Source organism: Mus caroli, chromosome 2 (assembly GCF_900094665.2).
Source record: "Mus caroli chromosome 2, CAROLI_EIJ_v1.1, whole genome shotgun sequence".
In the NCBI taxonomy this organism is placed as follows: Eukaryota; Metazoa; Chordata; class Mammalia; order Rodentia; family Muridae; genus Mus; species Mus caroli.
Window position 1 is genome coordinate 36,882,124 of NC_034571.1, and position 26,833 is coordinate 36,908,956.

The 26,833-nt window shown below is 35.9% G+C and overlaps 1 protein-coding gene across 3 annotated transcripts in view; it reads right to left on the bottom strand.

Moving 5' to 3' along the window:
* The window catches only part of Lrp1b (LDL receptor related protein 1B), a 1,970,757-nt gene that overhangs the window by 561,500 nt on the left and 1,382,424 nt on the right, over positions 1 to 26,833 (bottom strand). For all 3 annotated transcript variants that reach the window (XM_029472167.1, XM_021181392.2, XM_029472172.1), the window contains exons 33-35: positions 10,015 to 10,155; positions 5,067 to 5,192; positions 2,142 to 2,273 (exon numbers count right to left, since the gene is read on the bottom strand). In XM_029472167.1, coding sequence (XP_029328027.1) covers positions 2,142 to 2,273; positions 5,067 to 5,192; positions 10,015 to 10,155 — 399 coding nt within the window. The remainder of the gene's footprint in view (positions 1 to 2,141; positions 2,274 to 5,066; positions 5,193 to 10,014; positions 10,156 to 26,833) is intronic.

Here is a 26,833-nt window from a genome sequence, read left to right on the forward strand (position 1 = left end):
CACAAACTATTCCACAAAATAGAAGCAGAAGGTACTCTACCCAATCCATTCTATGAATCCACAATTATTCTGATACTTAAACCACAGTAAGATCCAACAAAGATAGAGAACTTCAGACCAATTTCCCTTATGAATATCGATGCAAAAATCCTCAATAAAATAAAATTCTCACTAACCGAATCCAAGAATACATAAAAGCAATCTCCAATCCTGACCAAGTAGGTTTCACTCTAGGGATGCAGTGAAGGTTTAATATACGAAAATCCATCAACGTAATCCACTGTATAAACAAACTCAAAGACAAAAAACACATGATCATCTCCTTAGATATGGAGAAAGCATTTGACAAAATCCAACACCCATTTATGATAAAAGACTTGGAAAGATCAGGAATTTGAGGCCCATACCTAAACATGATAAAAGCAATCTACAGCAAACCAGTAGCCATCATCAAAGTAAATAGTGAGAAGCTGGAAACAATCTCACTAAAATCAGGGACTAAGCAAGGCTGCCCACTTTCTCCCTACCTATTCAACATAGTACTTGAAGTCCTAGCCAGAGCAATTGGAAAACAAATGTTGATCAAGGGGATACAAATTGGAAAGGAAGAAGTCAAAATATCACTTTTTGCAGATGATATGATTGTATATATAAGTGACCCTAAAAATTCCACCAAAGAACTCCTAAATCTGATAAACAGCTTCAGTGAAGTAGCTGGATATAAAATTAACTCTAACAAGTCAATGGACTTTCTCTACACAAAGGATAAACAGGCTGAGAAAGAAATTCAGGCTCAAACACATACACTTTCTTAAATGATGAAAATATTTTTTTTAAACTTAGGACATTACTGTCCATGTGACTCCAAGCATTTAGTCTAAGATAACTTTTTTTGGACCTTGTCCTAGATGGAAAGACAAATGCTTTACTGTCTGCATTCATGTGGTAGATACAGGCAGATTTCTGTGAATTTGAAGCCAGCCTATTTTAGGCTGGGAAGAAAATCCAAATAATACTAATACTAATATTTATATTAATACTAATACTAATAAATACTAATAGTATTAATAATAATAGGAAAGAAAGAACAGGAAAGTAATATTTTAACAATTTCTTAAGATTCTCAAAAATTTAAAAAGAAAAAAAATTTCCAGCAAGGGAGAAAATGTTGCCACTAGAAATCCATGTGCTGATAAACAGCACATGGATTTTATGTGTATAAGTGTCATGTGGTTGCTGGAATTGTAGTTGGATGCTTGCTAAGTGCAACAGGTACTCTTAATCATTGAACCATTTTTCCATGCTAAAGATTATTTTTAATATTTTAAAAATTGTTTATAAATCAAAGACCCATTATCTTTTTAATATTAGATAAGTTTACATTACAGAAACATTGGTACACTGTCTTATTATTTCAACACTAAACCATGAACACAGGAAACATGTAACTTGGTTGAGAGGAAAACAAATTTGCTTTTATAACATTAAAGTCTTAATTGTAGAATAAGAAATGTAAATAGTAAACAGATGACAAAGACACATAACCATTGCTGGTGTGACTTTGGCAGTTATCTGACCACAACTTATTGGCTTCAATACATTCAACAGTGTTTACTATTAAATTCCTGTGGTTAATTTGAGCCAGCCACAGCAGTCTGGTAGTCTCTGATTGCTTTCTTTCATTATTTGCTAAACCACATGGAATTAAAGCAACTCTACTTCCCCATATATACTGCCTTAAAAGTTATAGAAAATGTCTTACCATTGGTAATTCATCATGAAAGTATTTCCAATAAGTATACCTCAAGAAGTCAATAGATTGGAATGATCTATTGGGGTATATTTATATTTATAACTAGAGAAAAGTAAAATATCGTTTTATTTATTTGAAGAAACAAAACTATCAGTTGTCAGTCATGGTGTACAAATATATTTTTAAAACAAAATTTCTCTTTAGAAAAAAGATTTATTTGGTTTCTTTTAGGGGGCAGATGAAATTTAATTAGAACAATTAGTACAAGGCTGAAATTCATCTTTAATTTAATGTCAACTTTTCTACACAAGTACAGATTGAAAGTTATATTGCCATCATGTTTTCTGAACAGAGCATTATACATACATTACTCATGACATATACTTACCTGCATGGAAGTCTATCCCCACAGCAAAAGCAGCTCCTGATATTGGCATCAGAGCATCCACTTTGTCACGTGGCTCAAGAGGGATCCCGCGGATTCCTTCATGAACAGAGTACATAAGAAAAGATTCTATACCTAAATGGAGGAAAGAGAACTTAAAATGAATACTTCACATAACAATACATTCATATCATCTCTATAATATTAATTTATATTTGTGAATGTTTCTTAGCTTCATATACATAGTTGTATAGATCCCAGGACTGAAAGATGTATAAGCCAAGGCCCTGAAACTCTGTTGTGCATTGCATTCTCTCAAAGGGTTTCATAGCTCACAGGTCCCAGGAGCCAGAAAAGGGGAAAATAAAAGGCTGGTCAGCAATGGCCTTGGTATGAGATCATTTCCAGAATGTCTGGCCTCACAGGAAATATGTACTGGCTACTGAAAGTAATGGCTTTTATTTACACAACTACATTATTAGTTAGAGTTGACATTCAGAGTTTTAAGGGAACACAGTGAACTTCTTAATTACTTTAGATTCAAATGGGCTAAGTAATAATGTATTAAGTTTTGCCCTTAATACATTTTAGAACATCATAAAAACATATGAATATAAAGATGTTATTGTAAAGTAAGTATATAGATATAATCTTACTACCAGAAGTTCGTATACTAACACTTGTTCAGTTTGCTAATATATTGGAAAATACATACCACACACACAGATATCATTAAAATAAGTGTATCTATCTTTAAATATGCCTATTACTTGTAAATCACAAAACTTGATCTTAGCTAATGTCCTTGTACCTCAGTTTTATGATTAGAAAATTAGGTGATCCATCTCATCAATTTACAAGGGTGAAAGTAAGTCACAATGTTCCAAGATCCTTTCAATAGAGACTGACATAGAATAATGGCCACTTACATATATTATTTTAAATGCAATAAGTTATAATTCTGGCTTATATATTTCTCAAGTAGTATAGGGATATTGTTTAAGATAAAACTGAGGTTTTTCTTTTGAGTTTATGTTTATTTATTTATTTATTTAATGTATATGAGTATTCTATCTGCATATACAACTGCTTGCCTCAGGAGGGCATCAGATCACATTATAGATAGTCATGAGCCACCATGTGGTTGCTGGGCATTGCACTCAAGATCTCTGGAAGAGCAGCCCATCCTCTTAACCACTGAACCATCTTTCCAGTCCCAAAACTGAGTTCTTATTATTGGCTGTACAATATAACTAAAAAAAAAATCAATATTTTGTAAAATAGCATATCTAGAAACTATGGAATAAAAAGAGTGCATGGAATCTTTAAGGTGGTACATAGTTGTCTCCCAGAAGTGTTCTTGTCCCTCGAATATGCATATCTGAAGCTCCAGATATCAGTGGTGTTTTGTCTAAATAGCTGGAAGAAATGAACAGGACTGATTTCAAATTGTGCAAATATCCCACCTAAAGAACCATGGCTGCTTACTCCAACATTAACAACTTTGAGTTGAGTGTAGAAGCAAGTAGTAAGTTGGAATTGAGGGGTTTGTTTGTGTGTGTGTGTGTGTGTGTGTGTGTGTGTGTGTGTGTGTGTGTGTGTGTGTCAAATTAGTTTTTAAAATTACAAACATTTAGGCTGGCAAGACAACTCAGCAAGTCAAGGCACTTGCTATTACTAAGGCTGAAGATCTGACTGAGTTCAATTCCCTGGATCCACATGGAAAGCATTCACTCCCAGACTCTCTCTGCTGTCCTCTATACCAAGGCTGTAACATGTTCATCCCAATAACAAAAAAAGAAAGGAAGAAAGTAACAAAGAAAAAAGGAAAGAAAGGAAGGAAGGGAGGGAGGTTGAGAGAGAGGGAGGAGGGAGGGAGGGAAGAAGAAAGGAAGGAAGCAAAGAAGAAAAGAAGGAAGGGAATAAAATAAGAAAGTTTTTGTGTGTGTGTGATAGTCCAAATATTTCTAACCATTAAATGTCAGTATGTGCAGTTAAGTGCCATACTATTTTCTGGAATTGATTTTTCTGAAAGTACTTGCAACCAAGTCAATAAAAACCTTGATATCATTGAACTATGCTTCCTTAATGTGAATTCATCATTTTTACTTACTAATTTTACCTGCTTTTAAGAAAAAAAGTAACCAAACTTATTTTGCTTTGGGATTCCCAGTTAATCAGCATTTGAGACATAAACTAAATGATGTTCTAGTCTGAAATTGAACTCTTCCACATGCCTCTTATTCAGAATGATGTGTGTGTGTGTGTGTGTGTGTGTGTTCTTGTTCTTGTTTTTCTTGTTGCAATCATTTGTTAGAAGCAGGAGCTAAATAAGTTTGAGGTTTTAAAGTAAACTTAAAGAAAACAATTATTCATCAAAAATGTTAAAAGCAGCAAGTAGATATAGATTGAAAACATTGGTTTCTGTTTTGACTACTGTTCTAGGTCAACTGGTATTAACAAGTTAACTTCTTTCCTCTGAAACTCTTAATAGATTCTGTAAAACAAAACAAAACAAAAATAATCCTCATTCCTTTCCTGTGACATGTTTTCTGTACTCTTCAATAAATACAGAACAAAACCCATTGTTAGGAACAGACAGACAAATGGATGGACAGAACAACAGATGGGCAGATGGATAAATAGACACACAAACAGACACAGACAAAGATATACCCACACACAAACCAAACAGAGAGAGATTACTCATAAAAGGAACACATAAGAAAACATATGGCAAACTCAAATTTAGGCTCACACGTTTTCTAAACTATTATAAGAGAGAGACTCTGTTCAGTCTTCAATAAGGTACCACTGCAGTTATTGCCTTAATAAGATGATTGTCTGGAAGTGCTTGACTAACATCTGTGAGGAGTCTATTGATGGATTCAGTAAGCATAGCACAGTCACGTTCTTGTGAGTGTGTACCTTGGCATGACATGCGGTTCTTCTGGAGATAATATCCCACTGTACACATACAAGTCCTGGTTGTTTCCGATGTTGGTAAGCAAAGCTGAGAACACCCACCATTGTTTACTTGGCAAGAATTGCTGCCTATAGAGACGGAAAACAGAACAAATGTAAAAAAAGAAAATAATAAAGAACACAGATTTATTAGGTATCAATCATGAGAACAAATACTTATGTCATTTGTTTCTAAATATAGTTGATGTGTGTTGAATATGACAGCTCAGTCTTCCAAATCAGTTAAAGTGGGAGATTATGATGCCCTTCAGGTCATATCAAAAACCAAAAAGAGTTTTCATAAAAACTGTCATTAACACTTCAATTTCTGGCTTTTTTGTTTTGTCTGCTGAGGCATGTCTGACTAGGTAATGCTCAGCTTGACTAGAACCCACGGCCATCTTACATTAGCTTCTCAAAGAATGGTTTTCAGGGCATATGCCATCATGCTCTGCTGTCAGGGACCTTAAAAGTATTGTAAAATAACCGAGAAAGGACAATGGTTCCTTTCTGTTTCACCTTTAAAAGTGCAGGATACATGTGTGCATGTTTTAAATTTATTTTTAAAGGCAAATTATATTCTATATTCCAGCGAACATAATTCTCCTAAAATATATAGGAAATGTACCCAAAAGAATCATGTAATTTATTGGCATATTAATTTTACTCATTGCTCATTCCTATATCTTGAAAATGACAAATATTAGTCAGGCAATCCCAGGTTGACATCCTATACACATCTTCCATTGCGTTCATTAAGCCCAATGACCTAATTAAGTCCACAGTGTAACGTTGTTAAGTAATTTACATTCTGCCCTGTAAGTTTGTTAAATAGCACATTTTTACAACATTTTTATTGATCTAGGACAGTGCGCAATGCTATTTAATGGGCTTGAGCTCTGCTATAAGGTTCAGTAAATCCAATGATCCTCTCAAAGCACGCTGAGACATGCATCAGTAGGACTCTACAGGAGATTCCAAATGCCAACCCACTTCATTATTTCTCATCTTCTAAATGCAAGACAGTTGAACAGAATTTAATTGTTCAAAAGAATCTGTCACCATCCTTGTCATTTTTGAAGTGTGAAATATTTTCAATTTGGGAGATTGCCTATCAGGAGATTGAGCACATTCTCAGCCCATTTCTTTACCCATAGCTCAGCAATATTGAATCTGTTAGAAGTACCTTGAAGTTTTAAAGCAATTCCATGTGTCTCTTATGAGAGCTAGAGAAGGTAGATGATTCAAAAGGTGACTTAAAGTGACAGTTCAGATCTCTGATGTTTTCATCAAAAATACGACTAAGTTTAAAAATGTGTAGGAATTCTAAATTGATTATGCACATGCTTCACTTGGTGAAAAGCATGTGAATACATGTTATGTTAATGTTATTCTTTATACTCATGCTTTACATGAGTTTTGTTCTTCAGCTAACACTAAATACTGAAGCCTAGGAAGGAATGGACAAGTGGTATTTCAACATAAAGTTTAAGGAAACAGCACTTAAGAGCTGAGGGAGATGAAAAAGAAAGAAAAATAGATCAAGGAAGAGAAAGAACACACAAAAGTAAGAGAATTTGAGAAAGAACATTCATATGAGCAGAAGTATGGAAGAAGTAGAGAAAAGAACAGCAATGAATGGAATGCTGTGTAACTACAGTGCAGGCAATAGAGTTTACACTTATTTGTTGATAAATAAGATTTACATACTTTAACACATTTGTACAATAAGAACATACGTTTCACAGATAACCTCTGTGGAGAGAAAATATAGAAAATAATAATGAAAATGGCCATATGTAAAGTATTTTCTTTTAGTATATAAAGACACAAATAGGAAGCGATTGCCATCATTTTAAAGTAGCCATTTTTGTAGTGATTATTGAGTTAAAAGTTGTAGTTTAGATTAATGTTTTATGGTGAGATTGATGTTCACAACTCATACGCCAAATGACAAGTGGAGCTGCAAAGTCCATTTGACTAAGAAAACCTCAACTCTCCAGTGATCTGTGTCAAAAATGACAAATGAGGCAGTTAATTGTAGTTTGAAATCCAAGGAGGTAATAATGTTAACACCTTAAAGAGCCCTAAATTGCTCATATTTCATTCTAATGAAGCTTTCAAGCCGCCGACAGTGATTCTGTTAATGACATTGTCTTTCAAACAGATGGTTTTATCACCGTTTTCCAGTGAGAACAGTGTAGTTGTAGGCTACCACCGGATCTAAGGGTTAAAGTTATTGGAGACTTTTGTAGTGCATCGATTACCCAGTACCACCTATAGGGTAAATTCTTCTAGGTAATAGAAGTGTAGCTGACAAGAGTAGAATCAAGAATCACCCCACCTCTCATCAGTCCAGTATTTACAAAACTGATAGGCAGTTTTACAAGAAGTATGTATTGCTCACTTTGAAAAGGCCAATTTGGTCATATCTCTAGGTACGGTGTTCAGAACTGCTTCTTCCTCTGCCTGTTTCTATGAGTGCTGTTCTTTCTAAGGCTGTGTTTCAATACATCTCTGAAATATGTTCATTTGCATGCTATGCAATCAAATTTATAGTGGTATTGTAAATTTTGTAGTTTTTACTTAATACATTTATATTGAATAGACATGAAAATGCCTTACAGCATTTTATTTACTATCAGTAATTACACATTGTATAGTATAATCTACATGACTTGAATACACACAAATAAATACCTATTTCTATTTTTCTTTCTTTTTTCTTTTCTTTCTTTCTTTCTTTCTTTCTTTCTTTCTTTCTTTCTTTCTTTCTTTCTTTCTTTCGTATATGTTTTTCTATGCTGGAGATCAAATTCAAGACCTCATAGATGCTAAGCCAACATTCTACCACTGAGTTACCCTTGAAACATATTGTTTATTTAGACATAGAAAATGTTGTTTAATTTTAGTGAAACAATATTTGATTATTGTATACAGTGGGAAGAGGAAAAGGGAAAAGTGACAATAGAAAACAGGAATGAGGGGCTGGTGAGATGGCTCAGTGGGTAAGAGCACCCGACTGCTCTTCCGAAGGTCTGAAGTTCAAATCCCAGAAACCACATGGTGGCTCACAACCACCGGTAATGAGATCTGATGCCCTCTTCTGGTGTGTCTGAAGACAGCTACAGTGTACTTACATATAATAAATAAATAAATCTTAAAAAAAAAACAGGAATAAAATATTCAAAGAAAAATAAAGTGTTGTGGAAGGAATGTAGATTTGAGCACAAGAGTCACTTGTGAATTGTTATCATTTCAACAATAAAAAACCCTTAATCATCTTACAATTGATTTTTAAATAATCTTTTTTTTTGTTCCAAGAAAAGATATATCTTCCTTCAATCCCAACAAGTATTCTAGACCAAAATTTCAGTCTTTGAAAGGCATTGCAGGTAGCATTGTATTGTGTTTACCGCTGAGTAGGTGACAGCAACCCTGACTCTATGGATGTTGTACTGTTCTTCGGAAATAGTGGGTACCCTGAACCCTTCTCTTTAGCCTACAACTCTTTTATTTGGTCTACATATCCCAAATGAGGTGGATTAAACATTTTTTCTTAATGTCCAAATAGAGTTTTGAAATTTTCTTTGAGAAAAAAAGTATCTGACGATAAGGATTTCCATGGCAGAAATTAAAATAAGGTAGTAACATATGGAAATCAGTTTAAGAAAATTGTATGTAGACGTGGAAAATGATTAAAAGAAGTAGTGGAGGAGGAAGTCCATAGAGAAGGTTTTAGGAAGTAGTATGAGTTTGTGAGTTTCATTTTCAGAAGAGTATTATGCTAATGCCATTGTTCCTGTAGCAAAGACTTAGAAAGGCCTAGCCTGTGCTTAGCTGCAGGGCCTGGATCTCTAATCCGAATGCCATCTGTGCACTGTGACAAGTGTGCCTATATAAGCCATCAACTAATTCCAGTCCATTTCACAGCCCACCATTTGCACAAGTGAAACACAACCACAAATGCTCAGGGCCAAACAACATTGTGCTTTAGGATATGCAATTCTTAACATCAACTGAGTGTATTTGAAAATGTCTGGACTAGTGACATAATATATACATTTTCATTCAATATGTTTTCTTATATCTGTAATTTTTGCTCAATGTCATACAATATCAATTAAGTGAAAAATGGAGAATCTTACCACAGCCTTGCTGTTGTGAGTTTGGTCTAATGCTGCTTGTTAATGTTAATGTGAGTCCCCAAATTTGCATGAGAATCACCACATCACACATAAGACACTAAAGGAACCTTACCCCAAATTGGTTTTGATTGGTAAATAAAGTTGTCAAGGGGTAATGGCTGGGCAGGGAGACAGAGGTAGAGCTTTTTGGATTCCCAGGAAAGAGAACAAGGAAGGACGAAGTGGGAAAAGGTTAGAAGCAAGGGCACCCCACCTGACAAGGTGTGGGACAGAGCACAGTAGTCATGTATGAGCCAGGGAAGGGCTGCCCAACTGGGTCCAGGGCAGCTAATATGGAATGTAGACTTTGAGTAAGTAACAATTTGGGAATATCAGAGGGTGGATTAGCTACATGGAAGTTAGGAAGAGGCCCAGCCATTGAACTTTTCAAGACCAATCAAAATATAGAGACTGTGTGTCTGTAATTCATTCAGGCACCCAGAACATTGGGGCAGGTGGCCAGCTGCCACCACTGCGGGATTTATAATTGAGTGCATTAATTGGGAACTGCTACACCTTGCCAATGCCTTAAAATTAACATTGTATCTTATGTGAAACCATTTTTTTTCTTCAGTATTTTTTCCCTCAGGACATTATATAGTTCACTCCTGCCCAACCTCTGTAACTGAAGGTTAGAATAGGAAAAGCCAATTGTTTAATTGAGAAAACTGTGGGAAAGAATATTTGCTTAAACAGTGTTACAAGTTCAGTGCGCAGGGACATACCTTGTTGTGCTTCTTTGTCATACACTTTCATGTGAACAACTCCGGAAGTCTTATTTCGCAGAATGCTGGGATTTCTTCCATCTCTTTTGTTACAAGTCCCCAGTTGAGCTAAGTTGTGATCTGCCCACCAGAGTTTCTTATCTACATAGAAAAGAGATCGTTTTTTCTTTCAGAGGAGATTGTAATCTACTTACTAATGTAAATTTAACAAAACAATACTTCATGATTCACTTTGTTGTATTTCAAATCATTCCTAATCAAATTCTAAAATTACTTTTATGCTAAACTGTAAAATACAGTGATAAGGGGTTGCTGCCATTTTCTCCCTCCTTCTTCAGTAACTTCAACTAACTTACTTCTTTCTTCCTTCCTAGTTCTTTCTTCCTTCCTTTTTTCTTTTCTTTTCTTTTTTTTTCTTTTCTTTTCTTTTCTTTTCTTTTCTTTTCCTTTCCTTTCTCTTTCTTTCTTTCTTTCTTTCTTTCTTTCTTTCTTTCTTTCTTTCTTTCTTTCTTTCTTTCTTTCTTCCATTCTTCCTTTCTTTCTGTTTGTCTGTCTTTTGTTTGGTGATTAAATGTTTTTCAGTAAATGTAAAGGTTAAAGCCCTGACAAGATTGTGAGACATGAAACCTACAAAGATGCTATTAAGTTTTTTTTTCCTTCAGTTGGCCATCAGCAAGCAGTCTACCTTAAAAGAAGTTTGTTTTCCCAGTGGGATGCCCTTTGAGAAACTAAATTTTAATTTGCAAGTAGTCAAGTTGTTATCAATTGAATTTTATTTTTTCTTAAATAATTAATATCCAGGCTAATGATGAGTTTACGTAGTAAAACAATTCCCTATCATGTAGAAAGCACTGTTTTAGATGTCCAGTAATCCATGAGTTGGGTGTGGCATAACCCATCTACAATCTTAGCATCTGAAAAGTGAGACAGAAGAAATAGGTAATACTCAGCTACAAGGATAGTTTGGGATACATGAGATTTTACCTCAAAATAAAAACTAAATAAATATCCTTACAAACTACACTATATGTGAATATGTACAGATATAAATAAATATTTCTAATTAATGTGGTGTGGTGGTTTGAATCAGAGTGGCCCTGAGGTGTAGTCTTGTTGTAGGTATGGCCTTTTGCTTCACTGACGATGGCTTTGAAGTTTCAAATGCTCAAACTATGGCCTAGTTGTTCTCTCTTCCATTTTCATGCATGAAAAACTCAGTCCTATGTAGAACTCTCAGCTACCTCTCCAGCCACATGTCTTCCTGTGTGCCACTGTGCTTCCCGCCATTATTATTATGGGAAAACCTTGTGAAAAAGTAAGCCAGCCCTAAATAAATATTTTCCTTCATAGGAAGGTATTATTCATAGCAATAGAACATTGACAAAGACAGAAGTTAGTCCCATGAACTACGGCTTTGCTGTGTGACACCCATGACCATGGTTTTTGTAGGATGGATATGGAGTTCAGATTTAAAAAGCAGCTGAATAATTTAAGCCAGGGCTTAAATGGACATACTAGTAGAAGAAGGGAAGACCAATATGTATTATGATCATGGGCTGGTTCAATGGGTTTCAAAGAAGAATTTTACTAAGCGGTCTACAGATGGCTCTTGTGATATTTTGGTGAAAATTTTATTTTTGTCCTTGTCAAGAGGTCTACTTGAGTCTAAACTGAAGGGTTTTGGATTATTATTACTGGCAGAAGAGATTTCAAAACAACCTAGTATTGAGTGTTGTCACATGCTTATTAGTGACCAGTTTGACAAAGATCTATAACATAAAGGAGCATGCAAGGCAATACACACACACACACACACACACACACACACAGTATAGTTTGAAAAGAAAGGAGCATCGTTAAATATAATGACATGATGGTAAACACAGTGCTGTAGGAGATAAACAGATCAAAGGCCTGATCCTCATTGGAATAAAGGGAGTAGTGAACTCAGGTCAATACTCTACAGAGCTAATCTTCCAAACTGTGGAAAGCAATTATAGAAAAGCATAGGGCTGGGTGTAGTAGTCCATGATTTTATTCTCAGCACTAGAGAGACAAAGGCAGACAGATCTCTGTTTGAGGCCAGCCTGGTTTATAGAGCAAGATCCATAACAGCCAAAGTTAGGCAGTAAAGGAAACTATTAAATACAGAAAGCAAGAGAAAATGTGTTTGAATGAGAAGGTCATGTTCTAGCCCCAGCAAGCAGACGAATTTTCTAACTTTAGACTTATCCTTCTGGCTTTATAGTCAATAATATAAGAAAGGGGTTGGCAAATATTTCTCCACACCTAAGAAAAATCTATTGAGGTCAGTCACATGTTAGAGGTGTCCCTTTGTGGAAACCTAAAGAGGCCATTTTGTGAAACTGAAAGAAAAGCCTGCATTTTGTTGAAGACCCCAAAATGTTGAAGATGTTGGAGTTGTGTGAAACTGTGAGGCCAGGGGAGCCATGGAGCCAAGGAAAGCTGTCCTGTAACAAGAGTGGGCTCAAGGCATGTCCAAACTCCAGAAATTTCATTCTAAGATTAGAAGGAGCAGTGCTGCTTCCCCACCTGCCCTGGGCCTGCATGTCCTGGTGACCTATGCTCTCACCTTTGTTCCACATAGCTTGTAGCAAGGCTAAATTTCCTCTTTCCAGCAGCACCTGGAATTCCTCCTTACGCAAATGAGGCATCTCCAGCACCCTGGCCTCAGTCAATGACATACTCATCCCAAAGCTGCTGCTCATCCCTGAAAGGTTTAAATACCCTTTGTCCCCCACCCCCACAATTCAATGAGTTGTCTTGCTGAAGACTGCCTCCCAGGCGTCTATTTTTGACAAGCTCACTTGTATCTTGTGGTCTCATCACCAATGGCCTTTTGCACTTTGCTTTCCCTCTTGGGCCACTGGTCCTGATTGCAGGTGATCATGCTCTTAGGCATGAGGGAGCAGAATGGGAAAGATAGGATACCTGCCAAACAGAGCTGCTAAACTAGTGTGTTAAACCAGCCCAGGACAGAAGATAAAAGCTAAAAGGAGTTTGAGATCTGAAGAGCAGTTTGACATGACTGTCTGTTTGATGGTCTTGCTTTGGTCCAGTATTTTATCAACAGGCTCTTCCTCCTACCTTTTGGAATGGTGATGTGTATCTTATGCAATCATATGAATTTTGCAGGAAAGTGGATGGAACTAGAAAATATCATCCTGAAAACATGTAACCCAGACTCAAAAGGATAGGTATGGTACATACTAAGTGAGAAGTGGCTGTTAGCCATAAAGTGTGCAATACTCATGATATACCCCACAGACCCAAAGAAGTTAACTAAGAAGAAAGGCCCAAAGACAGATGCTAGACCAGGAACCCTGCTTCTACACATTCATGAGCAGACAATTTAGGGAAGTATCTAATTCTACTGCATGTTGAGACTGCCTCCTATTTGATTTCCAGTGATTTCAGCCTCTACAGACAGAACTTCAAGGCACTCCATTTTTTTGCTCTCTCTCTCTCTCTCTCCCTCCCTCCCCCTCCCCCTCCCCCTCCTCTCTCTTGCTTGCACTAGTTTGACTTTATAAAGAGATGAATGCTTCCAAGCCTCTGGAACCCAACTTGAACTTCTTTATATTTCTCATTGTGTCCTGTATTCTTTTAAATTGAACATAACATAGGCATTCCCTAAACATCTGTAAAATTAGTGAGGAATAAATCTCTCTATAGTATTTCTATTACAATTGCAATTTAGAAAACAATTAACTAAATCCAGCAGTCTTGCTAACTAAATGCCTTGTTAAAAATACGAATCTTTTTAAGAATTTCTCCAACATAGAAAACTTTGTTTTTTACTATAAGTATTCCATGTAATTTTGCTATTTTTCTCCCACAACCTATTCTTTTGCTTCAATTTGGCATGAATATGCTAGAAATGTTTGAATTAAAGAGCAATTTCTCTCATAGGTAAATATGCTTTCCCTGCTGTAGCAATAAGGACCACACTTCTAGATCATATGCCAAATTGTCTTATTTATTTATTTCAGTTTTTTCTTTGACAGGATTTCTCTGTGTGTATCCCTAGCTGTTCTGGAGCAGGCTTTTGGATATTAGGCTGGCCTTGAGATCACAGAGATTCATTTGCTTCTGCCTTCTGAATTCTGGGACTAATGCTTCCAAATCTGACCATATGTTCAATTCTTCAACCTTAGTTTTCTAGACTGTGACAATATTTGGCTTAGCATCTTTAAAAAAGGTAATTAACTTCAATGGTGCTATAAACAGGGACCTTGTATCAATGACTTTATACACTGATGTAATCAGTACATCAAAAGAGAGGAAACACTAGTTTTGGCTAAGCGTCAGTACATACCATTGATAGTTTCGGACATATGTGAGATATCTTGAAGGTATAGCAGAGGACTGTCATTCTGTAGCCAAGTCTCATAGAAGTTTGGTTTGGGCTTTTAGATAATATTTGGACTGTTTAAGGTAACAATGATGGACAGACAGGGTATATGTAAATCAGATGTAGAATGACATGGTTTAAGAAAAATAGTTTTAGTGGTCCCATTGATAAATAGTATCATGTGATAGAGAATTATGATTGCCAACCTGAATATGCTGAGAAATAATAATGATTATATGGCCAGACACCCGCAATGCTTGTAAGATATTCCCAAAATAGAAATTACTGAACAGGAAGACCACCTCAGAGTGGGTTACACAACCAACTTAAAGTGACAGCAACAAAAGACCCACCAACCACTTCAGGGACAGACATTAGACAGTAAGACACATATTCAGAATGGGTCATAATTGCAGACACTGGGGACTGATGGAATAAATAGAAAAAGCAGAAAGTCTAATAGAGTTGGCATCCTTACTGCTTCCTGATGATGTCAACTGCTTGGCTCATTTTCCCTCAAAATAAATGGACTAAAGCCATGAACCACAGTAATTTTCTTGATCATTTTAAGTTTATTCTGCCAGGAATTTGTCACAGGGAAGGAAAATTAATCCAGATATAAAATGAAAGATGTTACAATAGGTATTTCAAGAAATGTATTTTGTAATAATATTTGTATGTGTCTTAAATTAATGTATTAAATATATAAATATTCATATTTACACATATATACAAATACACACACACACATATATATATATATATACAAATATATACACACACATATATATATATACAAATACACACACACACACATATATATATATATATATATGTACATATCGCACATATATGGAATTTGTTTAATGTAAGAACAGTTAGAACCCTGTGCTCAGATTGAGTGACCACTCTGAAGTCTGTAGTTGTCAAAGAGGAGAATTGGGAAGGACCATGAGTGAAAAAAATGGGTGGCAATGTATATCAGAGTTTTTAAGATTTGACCCTGAACTGCCATCATCTGGCCTTGTTTGACTATGCATTGCTGGTTCCATCTAAGGTGCAGCCTATATCTGTCGACACACTTGCAGATTTTTCTCCTGCTAGCGCTGCTGCTTCTGTGACACCTTAAACAGACCTCTGAAGCAGCTAGAGACTTTGGGAAATGTGGCCTTGTGCATAAAATTACGAATATTTAAAATCTCCCATTACACTAATGGGCAGGTAAGGTTAAGATTCACAACCTTCCTGCTAAATAAGAAGGCACACTCCTTAATTTATTCATTTAAGGAAGGTGGCATGTGGGCACTGTGAGATATTAAGAGGTTTTGCATTTGGGGAAAATTGTCTAACTTAGTGCTTTCAAGAAAGAGATAATTGATAGATTCTGTCTCTATATTCAAAGCCTTTTCCATGTGCTTATTGTAGATGATATGTAAACAATATCTAGCTAACAGAAATATGAGGAAATAGACAAGAAACACTGAATACTTACCAATCACTACTATATGCCATGTGTTCATTACCAGAATGAAATACTAGTAACAGGCTAGCTTTATAAAGAAAAGAGCTTATCTAGTTCAGAGGTTTAGATTCCACATAACAGTGAGCTAGCTATATGGTGGAGGTACCTCCTGGAGTGTCATATCATGTCAAATAGTGATGAGATAATACAAAGAAGCAAGAAGAATATAGCTCACAGCACAGCTTGTTTCTCTTGTGACAGTTCTGTTGAGATAACCCAATGGTCCCTAGAGAACTATCTTCTAATATCCATCTCCAGTGACCACAGACCTCTCAGCAGTGTTATTTCTTAAAGGGTTCAGAGCAGCTTCCAATACTGCCACCTTAGGGAACAATCCCTCAGTACACAGACGGGTTGAAAACACCAAGACCAGAAAAAAGTAGAATATTAAAGTACAATTAAGGAGATTGCAACAGAAAGTAAAACAGAGCAAATTAAATAATTTTTCTGATATATAATTATGATGTAACAAAATAAGAGAAAAACTCAGAAAGTAGCTAATTTTGAAGGAAAATATGTAACAAATTGGTAGACTATAGAAGTGTCTACAGAACAGAACCAGACAATTATTTATAATTATACTAGGGCCATTGCATTTTTATGCGGAACCTATTGTAAGTCAGGACCGCCCCTCCACCTGGACCATCAGAGGCAGCAATATCTGCACACAGCAGCCATCAGCCGGCTATAAGGTACTGTGAGGGATGGGCTTGCTATTGTTTCTCTGAAGCCTAATGCCAAGTCTATTTCTGATGCCAGTGAGGAGACTAGAAATTTCTTTTCTTTGCCCTTTCCAAGACATCTTTCCAGCTTAAAAGAGATAATTTGGAGAAAGGTGAAGGTGGCAGAACAGGACTCAGAATTTAGTTTGAAGCTTTAGTGACCTTGAACTAGCAGAGGTTGCCCTAAAATCCTTGCAATTCAAGTGAGAAGCATGCCTCAGAGAGTCTTGAAGGCTGAGTCTGAGGTTACAAAGAGCAAAACTCGAGGATGACAGGTCATTTAATTTTCAAGCCGATGGTTTGACTGTGTTGTCAGTGAGCCATCATCTGTGGGATGGTGAAGGCAGAATGTTATTGAGAAGCTGTGGGGTGCACTAACAGAAACCAGTCAGTTTTGAGTGACTGCTTGCTGAGGTGTCCAGTAACAAGCATTTAAAAAGCAGTGTTGTTTACTGAGGACTGATGATCCTTAAAATCTACATAAGGAAAAGGAAGAGCAAGGTTGGTTCGGAGGAAGTGGAGGGAAACACCAGATAGCTCAGGTAACAACAGATAATTCAGGCATTTTAATTACACACATTGAAAACACATATACATTTTCTATTGCAGTTGTACAAATTAGATTTTGACATATGTGCTTATATTCTCCCACTTTCTATCACCCATTCCCAGGTTCATATAGAAGTTGGTAGGATTGCCCTTTCCAAAAGCAGAGTCTCCAAGCATTTCTGAAATGTGTTGGAGATGGTTTCACATGTCCCTCAAGACATAAGGTTGAAATTTAGGTCCAAATGTAAGTAAAATATTTTTAAAAAACTAGAAACTTAGTTTGTCTGTGGAATTTAGAGGTAGGATTTGGGAGATGATTGAGATTAGATAGACTCCTCAGGAGGGGTCCCCATCAGTAAATTAGGATACCTTTATTAGTAAAGGTGGCACAAGGAGATACACATACATTTTTGTCCTTCAGACATTCAATGCTGATCACTGCTTTGAACATCTTCCACCAAGAGGCTCATCCCCAGATGTGGTCGTTTAATCTTAGATCTCCAGATATAAAGCCACAATCAACCCATCTCAATAAAAATTAGACTTGGAGGTATTGTGCTATGGTGGGATTAACCCCACCATCATGGATTTTGTAATTGCTTCATTCACTAATATACCTACTTCTAGCCCATGAACAGACATTTCCAAACTAGGCTCAAATATATCTATTGAGTGTTTTGTAGTCTTGAGGACTAGAATATGTCATCTGGTCTTTTGAGATTAATTCTATAACAGCATTCATAATTTTATAGTACTTTATATGTCTATCTCCTTGTTTAAAATATGATTCATTGGTGATGAGCCTAACATTTCTGTCAGCCACAACCACCCGGAGTAAACAAACCCGAGCTCTCCAGCTGCAGAGCTCACAGGGTATTATGTTGTAGAAGTCGGGTATCAAACACATTATTTATTTAGGTTCTTTCGAACATCAGTGAAGTGATGAATAAGCACACCATAGGAAAAGGAGCATCCTGTTTGGAACGAAAGGTGGCTGTGGATCAACAGACACAGCAATTCTCTCCCCTCCTATTTTCTGCTTTCAAACAGAATAGTTTCCCCTGTAAAAACGTTCTAAATTTCTCTGGTGAAAATATTCCTCTCTCCCACACAGAAGGGAGAGAATGACTTATACCCTGGAGTCAGTGCTGAAATGTGTGCACACAGGCAAGCGTTTCTTAAATCCCTTAGCTTCCTTTACTTACTCCCACATATTTCCAACTCATTTCCTCATTATTTGTGTCTTTTGAAATCCCAAACTCAGTTCCTTTGTTAAAATGTGACATAGGCCCAATTCTAACCATTCAGCTAAGCTTCATTTCTTTTCCGAGAATCCCATGGGTATGAAGTATTTTAAATTGTCTTTTCTTCTGTTCACCTCTCCTCCTTTCTACTGGTTTAATTCACAGCCCACTAGACTCTAGATAGAACAAAGCTTTGTCTCCCATTTCTGTAATTTCTGGTCAAGAATTTTCTTAAAACTACTGGTTTCTTTGTGGTTATATTTTATTGCTTTTTGTTTTGCAGCACTGAGGAATGTATCCACGGCCTCATGCGACTGTACATGTGTTCTAAACCTTGCATTTCCATATAGATTTTTCCTCACTATCAGAGATATCCAGAAGGAAACCTTGCACTTGTGACAAGCAGATTTCTTATGTAATATGACCCAGATGATTCATCTCAGGAGATGTCCATCATTTTTTTAAATATTCTGTAGAGAACCAGATTGTCTCCACTTTAGGCTTAAAACACCTTCTTATAGTAAAAACAAACTAGGCTCATGTTATTTTTTTGATTAAACTTCTGTTTCTCAAGGATTGGGCTATGCTCCCCCTGTAACCTTAAGTAGAAATTGTTCTATACTGCCTGTTCCAGGTGCAATAATCATGTATTTGTTTCAGAAAAAGTTCTAACCATTTTGCAACCCTACCTTTGTTTCAAAAGGGTGTTATGGCTACCTTGTCATGACTTACCTGCTTTTATGCCCACAGTGCAAACATATTTTTGTTTTAGGAGGTCTTTAGGCCTAACATTTTTTTACATAAGTTCTGCTGCTATACCTCTGCCTATTTCGCCCACCAAACCCCCGTTTGGAAACCTCCTACCCCCAAGCTTTGTAAAAACCTTATATTCTTCACCTCCAATGCTGTTTTTTTGTAACCACATCTTAGGAAGAGGCATACAATGTACACAAATAAAAATAAACTTGCTTTAATTGTTTTGACCATGATGATTTGAGTTGGTGGTCTCTCTCCTCCATTTTGGGGTTAACATTTGGTACTGAGTTTTAGGAGGCTCTGGCGAGAGGAGGGCAGGAGTGGATTCTCTACAAAATGTGATGAAGCAATTATAATGGAGACATTGCTGATAAATACCTTTAGGAAGGATAGTGAGAAAGCTGACATCTGCATATATTTCAGATAGGAGGGTACAGAATATCATGTCATCTATTGGCAAAAACTGGTGGGTGGACAGTCAGAGGGGCTAACACAAAGCCTAACATTCACAACTCAGAAAGGACTGCTACATGTAAAGTTGCCTGGGAACTGTACAAGTAACTATTGAACTGGGAAACACCCAAAGGGAAACAACACAAGTTTAGATACAGATAATTAAGTAAAATAGTAGCACATACTATATAAGCTTTAAAACAATGTCACATACATGTTTACGAGCATACAGATGTTATAACTATGCTTATAACAAATTGAAAAATAAAATTACTTTGTAAGTATATATTTTAAAATTTCTTTTATTCAAACATTTTCACTGAATGCTTTCAATGACCAATTAAAGTATCTGATCTAATGGATGATTTATTTAGAGACAAAGGTTTATGTAGCTCAGGTTGACCTCAAACCAGTAGTACACAGTTAAGGATTGTTTTGAACCTATGTTTTTGCCCCTGTCTTTCAAAGCCAGCTCTTTAAATATTAGTGATTTTTTTCTTACAGTGTTATACACTACAATTAGTCATGTAATTCTACTTTGTTTTCAATTACACTACATTTTGTTCACATTGTACTTCTTGATCATTTTTAAATACCAAACGAGAATGAGAAGCTATCATTTTAGCCATTTGAACACACTGTATATCATAAGGTTTAAATATTTTAAGAATTGCATTAAATGGCTGTTCTATCTTGGATAATTTAATATTGTGTCATTATTAAAATATGAATGTCATTATGGTTAGTACCCAGCTCCTGACATTGCCAAATAATTAATATTGTAAAATTTACTGACTAGAAATATATATGATGGCATAAATATCAATATATTACTAAGAAAAAGGTTAAAGTGTGAATATTGTCATAAATAAATGATCTTTGGTGCTCTCATTTGCCATGTTTCTGTCTATTCCAAATTATTTAATATGATATATTTATTCACTTGAAATTGAAACCATTTAAAATCCCAACATTACAGCATATTTCAGGAAAAATGATAACCATTTAAATAACCAGGCATTAAAATATTGTGTATTGCAACTCAGTACTTTCAAATTGCATTGGATGGAACTACAGCTCACTACTCTGTGTTCTTGAATTGGAAAATAAGCTCCCTTTTTGTAGGCAAGCACCATTCTGTAGTGTTTTATTTTGTACTTCATTCCACTATGAATGTGGGTTTACAAATGATTTATAAAGTGAGCGAAACTGCATTTTCCTCCTGAAGAGGAAGTCTTTGAAAGTGTCAGTATTCCTCACTCGAAGAGCCCTTCTTTTCTATCTGGAAATCCACTACGTAATGTATTTAGGGTTTCATTAAAAGCACTGGTCTGTAATAAAGAGGACAATAACATAATTCTGGGATACTTTAAATAATAAATTATCTTATTTATAGATTTTACCCTGCAGTCCAGGCTGGCCTGGAACTCACTGTGCAGCCTAGGTTGCCCTCAACCTCTCAATCGTCCTTCTATTTCAGCCTCCAGAGGGCTGGTATTGCAGGTGGAAATCACATCGCCATGGGACTTTTGATACTATACAGTTTTCTGTTATTTACTGCTGAGACAGACATTTGCAAGAAATCAACATCAGGGGAACACATGATTGGGGAGGTGCTTGTTTCTATTGCTACAGACCCCAGAGGAGAAGAAACACAACAAAGAGAGTTCTGGCGAAAACAAAACAGTGAAGAAACAGAGGGAAAAGAGTCTATAGCAGTGGAGTGTGTGTGATTCTGGTGATTCCTATCTGGTCCCATCTTACTTCTTCCTTAGTGGCTACCTCATAAAACAATTATCTCTTGGAAACATCCTCAAGGCACAACCAGCAGGGTGCTTTCCTAAACCTCTGCGCAACCCTCAACCAATCAAGCTGACCTTCAAACCTAACCATAACTAGAACCCAACTTTGAATACAATTCTTATAATCTGAAATCTGCCCCCCGCCACACACACAAATAAAGGGGATGGGAAAGATGAAGTCTTGAGATTTAATTTGCATGGAAATGACTTGTGTTAAATTTTAAACAGCTGAGGTGCCCATTTTAACATCAAAGTAGATCTGGAATCCAGATTCTCCTAGCATCTTACAGTTCCTCCTTGTTTCAGGGTATAGCTGGTGTACCCCACCCTCTACCCTAATTTTCCAGCCCAGGATCTGGCTGTCCTTTCCCTACAGGCTCTTCCTTTTGTAATCTAAACATCTTGGTTCCCTGGGTTTTTTGTACCTTCGAAGTCCTGGCTGATACAAAATGTTTCTTTCTCTCTATATTCTATTCCCTACAAGATATGAGCCATCTCAGTGTAGTCATGTCCATTCTGGAGTATCCCAAATGTTTCTGCCTCTAACTATGCTCTTCTACATAACTATAATAAACTTTCTCCTCCACACTACCTAAAAGCAGGCATGATCTTTCTTTTTTTTTTTTTTTCCTTTTTCACTCAACTTACAACTGACAACTTACAATATGGACTTTTCAGAAGAAAGAGAACATTTTTCCAGGGCTGGTAAGGTAACTTTCCAATATAGAATAAGGTTAGGAAAAATGGAAGTTTAATTCAGTGTTTTTATTAGTTTCTATAACTATGCAACTTTTTGTGTCTGGAGGAACATGTTTCTGTGGGTGCACCTGTAGGTTGTGTATGTGCTTGTGTGCGTGTGAGTATGTGTGTGTGTGCGCGCAGCAATATACCTTGTCTTTCTTAAAACAGTCTCCCATTACCCTTGTGCTCTATGGCTGTCTCCACATCCCCAGTGCTGGGATTACAGGGTTGTGCTATTACACACAAAACCCAAACTTTGTATTTGAGTTGTAGAGGTTAAATTTATTGTAATACTTTAGCAGCAAGCACTTAATGCTGGGGTATTTCCCTGACCAATGAAGCTCTTCTATGTTCTTTGTTTAATAAACTGAAACATAAGACACATTCTACTATATATAGTCTCCAGGATTTCCCCACGAAAGACAGTGATGAGGAAACACCACCTTTCAAAGTCATTTCTTACTCAAATTAAAATGTTAGCATACCACAAGTGTTGTTTGTCTTACCACTTACCATTCCCTTAATTAATCTGTCCTTATGAAATAAATTATGGATCATCTATATGTAGATGTATTCTTACTTTTCTTCCAAATGCAACATCTTTAAAAATCAATTCAAAATGAGTAGTCTCAAGGCTGCTCCTTGAATCTTGTTTATATTAATATATTTGCACTGAAAACTCTATAGAAAAATGTAACTTAAACATATGGGTACATAGTACTTTGAAAATTACATGTATTTATTGCCTTCTTCTCTCTCTAATACTCAAGATGCTACTAGAGGGGATATAGTTTAAACATGAAGTAATGTTAATTAAGGTTGAAAGGATATAGACAATTTAAACTGTGTAATGTTTAACTTTAGTTTGTAACTTACATATATATATATGTATATATACATATATATATATATATATATATATATATATATATATATACTGTAACTGTGTGTATGTATGGTACATGATATGTATATTTTCTGTATTAATGTATAGAGATTATTAGAAAGTTTCTGTTTTCTTCTCTCCATTCCACCATGTATGGAGTCTATCAGGCTTCTGTTGCAAATGCTTTACCCACTGAGCCATTTTATCAGTTCTAATATTCTAAGAATAGACTATATTGTGTTGATATTTAGGAAAAGGGAAAAATCACAGGGTGTTTTCTTTTTTTAAACTTATCTAAGTAAAGGCACAGACAGACTGAGAAAATCCTGTGATTAATGTCTTCTAGTCAACCACAGAGAAAAACGCAAAGGCTTTGCTTAGCTTTAGTTTGAAAGAATATTATCCAGGATACCATGATGTAATTTGTGCATCTTTTTTTTTTTTTTTTAATGAGTTGGCACTTACAGTATATGAGCAAGAGTCTGATATAGGATTCCTTGATTGAAAAAAAATGTTAAAAAAATCTATCTCCATCTCTGATTGAAAGGGGGTTCTAATATTATAGTAGTATTCTCCTTGTCTGTGGTTCATCTGCTGTAGTCTAAAAATATTAAGTGAAAATCTACAAATAAATTATTTGAATCATGTATATTGTGTGTTATTCTGAATGGATATAATCTCTAAAGTTGATTATCCTAGTCAGGCTACAAGCCACAACTTGGTCTCCACTGTGTACAAGCTTCCTGCCCACTAGACACTTAGCAGCCATATGGAGGATCAGATTGACTGTCAAGCTTAAGTCCCAATACCCTTACTTTCCTTAATAATGATCTCACCATACAGACTAGCGGCCCCACAACTCTAATATGCCAAGAGATCATCAACAACTTCTGATAAATTAGATGCAAGTTCTCCACTTAATAAGGAAACAGAAATGATGGCATACTGTATGTAAGATCTAATGATGAAATATTCAAAGCACATGTCTAAAGCTTTTGAAGGAAAAGAGGCATTAGTGTTGGCTTTGCTATCACATTCAGATAGCAAAATATCAACAACAATGCCGAATATACCATTCACCTCACTTGATTCCACCCTGCAAGTCTTGCAGTATCTCAAACCATCAAAAAAGAATGGGGAGAGCAGTAAAATATTCTGAGATCCAGTGCTTATTTATATCAATGCACAGAGTGCACTTGTTCTATTTTAATAATAACTATTGTTATTAATCCTAAATAAAGGTAATTAGTAAACTAAACTTTATTCTTAGTATGTATGCATAAGAAAAATAAATTACAGTATATATGGAACATGTTTTTACAAGTCGTTTCAGGAATTGAATTTTGGAAAGTTTCCATGAGGACAAAAAAGGATTAATCTTATCCAAAAATGTGTTGTAAATAATATTCTGCATTTTTCCATTCTAAATATTTTACCATTTCTGTTTTAAATCAAAATGGAAACACTCAGTCATTTATAATAATGGTAGCCATATCTCAAGAATGCGTATTCACATGTGTTTGTTGAATAGTCCAAACATTGAACAATATAAATATTCATTATGAAAATGATTCCTGATGTTTCCCATTCAGCAGCTCACATGGGGAAATCACAACTTAAATCTTAGGAATGGTAAAGGTGAGATGATTGATTAGTTAGGTTAATGACAATATTCTCTGGCCACCAATTATCATTTCATTACAAAAAAGTGCCATGATGCAGCCTGCATCTTGTATTTATCCAGGGTTCTAGACAATTAGAGTTAAGAACAGCAACATGTCAGAACACAGCTTTTTAAGGTGACTAAAATTACTAGGAAAATATCACATATAGTCCTTTAGAGATTTCTCATGGACTTTTAATGTAAATTTTGATGGGCTATTACTTTTTATTAATGCTGGTTGAGTACTTAGGAAAGACAACTATGCACTGTACTTAGTGCTGGGCAAATTGCCTGGATATACGTCATATATTACTGTTACATTAATGAATAGTGTTATGGCAATTAGAAGACTGATGGCTTAGAAAATGTAGGTAAACGTATTTGAAACTCCTTGAGCTAAGTGACATTGCTCAGAGAATACTACAGAGTAACATCAACAATGATTTAAAAACAAAATCGCTGAAAATGCATAGTGTATTATAGTGCATTTAAAATAGGATGCATTTTTGCCAAGCCTGGTGTCCCATGCCTTTAATCTCAGGACTCAGGAAGCAAGGGCAGGGGATCTCTGGGTTTGAGGCCAGCCTGGTCTACAGAGTTGGTTTCAGAAGAGTCGGGGCTACATAGAAGCACCTGTCTCCTAAAAAACCAACCAAACCAAAACATGTGTTTCCAGAGCAAGTCACTAATGGACATGCAACACAAGATTCAAGTGAACAACTACAGCACTATCTTTGATGAAGACTTGCTGTGATGAATTAGCTTAGATTCCATTGAATCTATTTAAATGCTATGGCTAATTGTTGAGCTTGAAATAATTTGCATATTTTTAGACTATATTTACAAGACTCAGCTGTGTAACAATATTGTAATAATTATGCAAAAACTTAATATATTTTCAAATGACATTTCATATATCCCAGAAACAAGTAACAATTGGAATTATACTTCTTGCTTTGAAGACTTAATTTCAATAACTTCATGGTCCTATGTTTCATATCCTGTGCATATTTTCTGCTCAGTGATGTGTCTCAATACATGACATTTGAAATTTCAAACCAAGAATGTAAGTGTTCCCCCCAAACACTAATGTGTTTTATAAATAAGTTAATTTTGAAATCTATATAGTTTCATCTGATGAAATAATATTTAATAAACACAAATATTCGACTTTTAATTTTAGAAAATCTGAACTTAAAATAGCAAGCTTAGAGTTTACTAAAGTCAATTTCTTTCCAAGTCAATACATTTTCTTTCTTAATTTTCTGGGCTTTTGGTTTATTGTTTACATATGCTTTTTTTTTTTTTTTTTTTTTTTTTTTTTTTTCAAGACAGGGTTTCTCTGTATAGCCCTGGCTGTCCTGGAACTCACGTTGTAGACCATGCTGGCCTCTAACTCGGAAATCCACCTGCCTCTGCCTCCTGAGTGCTGGGATTAAAGGCGTGTGCCACCACTGCCTGGCTATATATGCTTTAAGTATAAAGTCTTGAAGTATTTACTTTAACTACAAATCTCTCCTCATTCGTATTGAAAGGTAAACTCATTAGTAACAACTTTGAGTATAGTGGATGGGAAATAAGGGAAGCTTGGAACAGAAGTAACTTCATCATTAAAAAATCAAACTGCATTCCCAGGGGGCCACTGTGGAGCCTTCCCTTTAACTTGTTCTTAACAATCTTGTTGACTAAAATCTTCCTTTCAGCAAGTCCTTGAAACCAGGTGAAACATTTCATGTTTTTAAAGCTGTAGAGAAGAAAAGCAAGGTGTGCGCTGGAAGCATTTACAAGCAAAACAAACCTTTAGGTTCTTTTCAAAACAATAAGCTGTTGAAGACAAGGTTAGGGGCCACTGAGAAATCGCTTAGCAGCTGAAGCTGCTTCTGCCTGGGCAGATGAGCTGCCTTGATCCTCTTCATCCTCTGGATCCCACACAGTAGAAAACCTTGGCTTGTGCAACACTTTGACTCTCTTTGTTTCTGTCTCTGTCTCTGTCTCTGTCTCTGTCTCTCCCCATCTCTGTCTCTTTCTCTCTGTCTCTGTCTCTCTCTGTCTCTCCTCATCTCTCTCTCTCTGTCTCTCTCTCTCTGTCTCTCTCTGTCTCTCTCT